This window comes from Octodon degus, unplaced genomic scaffold (genome assembly GCF_000260255.1).
Source record: "Octodon degus isolate 3935 unplaced genomic scaffold, OctDeg1.0 scaffold00052, whole genome shotgun sequence".
NCBI lineage: Eukaryota > Metazoa > Chordata > Mammalia > Rodentia > Octodontidae > Octodon > Octodon degus.
Window position 1 is genome coordinate 3884689 of NW_004524628.1, and position 1829 is coordinate 3886517.

The 1829-nt window shown below is 45.7% G+C and overlaps 1 protein-coding gene across 1 annotated transcript in view; it reads right to left on the bottom strand.

Annotated features, from left to right (window-relative positions):
* Nucleotides 1–1829, bottom strand: part of Snrnp200 (small nuclear ribonucleoprotein U5 subunit 200) — a 31261-nt gene that overhangs the window by 14945 nt on the left and 14487 nt on the right. The window contains exons 17-18 of the mRNA XM_004633161.2: nucleotides 668–817; nucleotides 339–449 (exon numbers count right to left, since the gene is read on the bottom strand). Of these exons, the coding sequence (XP_004633218.1) occupies nucleotides 339–449; nucleotides 668–817 (261 nt within the window). The remainder of the gene's footprint in view (nucleotides 1–338; nucleotides 450–667; nucleotides 818–1829) is intronic.

A 1829-nucleotide genomic window follows, 5' to 3' on the forward strand; every position in this document is an offset into this window, starting at 1 on the left:
AAAAAAAAAAAAAGAAGTACAGACTGAATTTCCAAGAAAATTCTAAGCCTAGCTATCATGAAGCAGGAACGAATGAGGCCCCAACTTTAAAGGACTAGAGTGATAAGGACTCACTAAAGCACCTGCTTTGTCACCCACAGACACTTTCCTAACTTCACTCATCTTCTCTCCCATAATGTGGGCAACCTGAAAGAGCTGGCACAAAAAAATGTATTTGCTGTACCCACCCTCTGACCAGGCCAGCAGCATGAGCAGCATACCTACGGCACTGCTGTTAAAATTTCAGGTCTTCTGAAGCCCGCAGTAAGTACCTGCCCCCAAGCTCTGCCAGCCCCTACCTGAATATGTTTATCAGCAAAGAGATCCTCTACCAGCGTCCGGTCAACTCTGGTCATGCCCGCATGATGAATAGCGAAGCCATAAGGAAGTAGATCCTTCAGCTCCAGGTTCTGGGGACAGAGAAAGCCAGGGCACAGGGTGACTTCCTGCGGGACTCTCGGAAATGAAGGCGATCTCCCCCCAGGCCTTGCCCCTCACCTATCCCCACAGCCACAACCACTGTTCAAACAACCACTACGATGAATAGCAAACAGTGGCACCCTGGTACTCAGTCCACAGTCACACTGGTAACACAGCTGGGGCAGGGGGATCAGCCCCATCCACTCACCTTGCACTGATCCGCTTCTGTCCGCAGAACTTCTGTGGAGGCTGAGCCTTCCCTCAGAAACAGCCCCAGACTGTCCTTCTCCAGGCACATGTCCCGGATGGCCCGGGCTGTCTTCCCAGTCTCCTTCCTGGAGTGGACGAACACCAGCACCTAAGGGGAACACCCAGGTGATCAGAGTTTAAAGACAGCCTCTCTCAAAGCCATGGGCATCACCAGGAAGAACCAGAGCTGCACTGTTACAACCAGAAGTGACAGTCATGGAAAAAGGAGCACTGAGAAGAATGTGTGCTGCCCTGGCAGACGCCTAAACAGGGCCTGCAAGACCCAAAGGAAGGTGCTCAGCAAGGACGAAACAGTCCCACAGCTGGGAAACAAAACCAACCCTAGGGCCCTACAGTGGAGAGCAAGTTTTAATGTAAGATGAAGGCATTTCCAGGGGTCCCAAATAAGAAATCTGTTCAGGGTCCTCAGTAGAGTCCAAACCACAAGATTAATAGCTGACGTATTATACTACTTGTTAAAAGAACACAAGAAGTCTGAGATCAGTTATAATATGGCAGGAAATGAAAGAACTCCTAGTATCTGTGCCAAGACGTGTCTCTTCACATAAACTTATATCTTTTATCAGACAAATACAGATGCATACCTTGGCACTTCTACACACTGTATGTTAGTTAATACTGCTAAACTACACTGAACCAAAAAATTTTTATTATACTTACTTCCTATTAAGTGACTTCATTCACTAGTTTTTAACTTTAGTCTATATTTTTACCATTTGTATGTTAGGTGTAAGATATCCTGTATCTTTTCTGCAAGGACACTTGATGGTATGGACAGAATGAATCTTCAGGCCCAGAGATTTTTTTTTTTTTTTTGTGGTACTGGGGATTGAATTCAGGACCCTGTGCTTGCCAGGCAGGTGCTTATTCTACTGAGCTATCTCCCCAGCCCCAGAGATTTCTTTTCTAGGAGTTTTTAAATCACCTAAACAACATCATTAATAGCTGCAGGATGACTGTGATCATCCATTTCTTCTAGGCCAGTAGCACCCAGCTGTAGTCAGGGTGTCAGTTCATTTCTTTTTTCTTTTTTTTTTAAACCAGTGTGTGCCTTTTTGTCTGTGACACACGGTTGTTAGGTTGACAACTTTTTTTTTTTT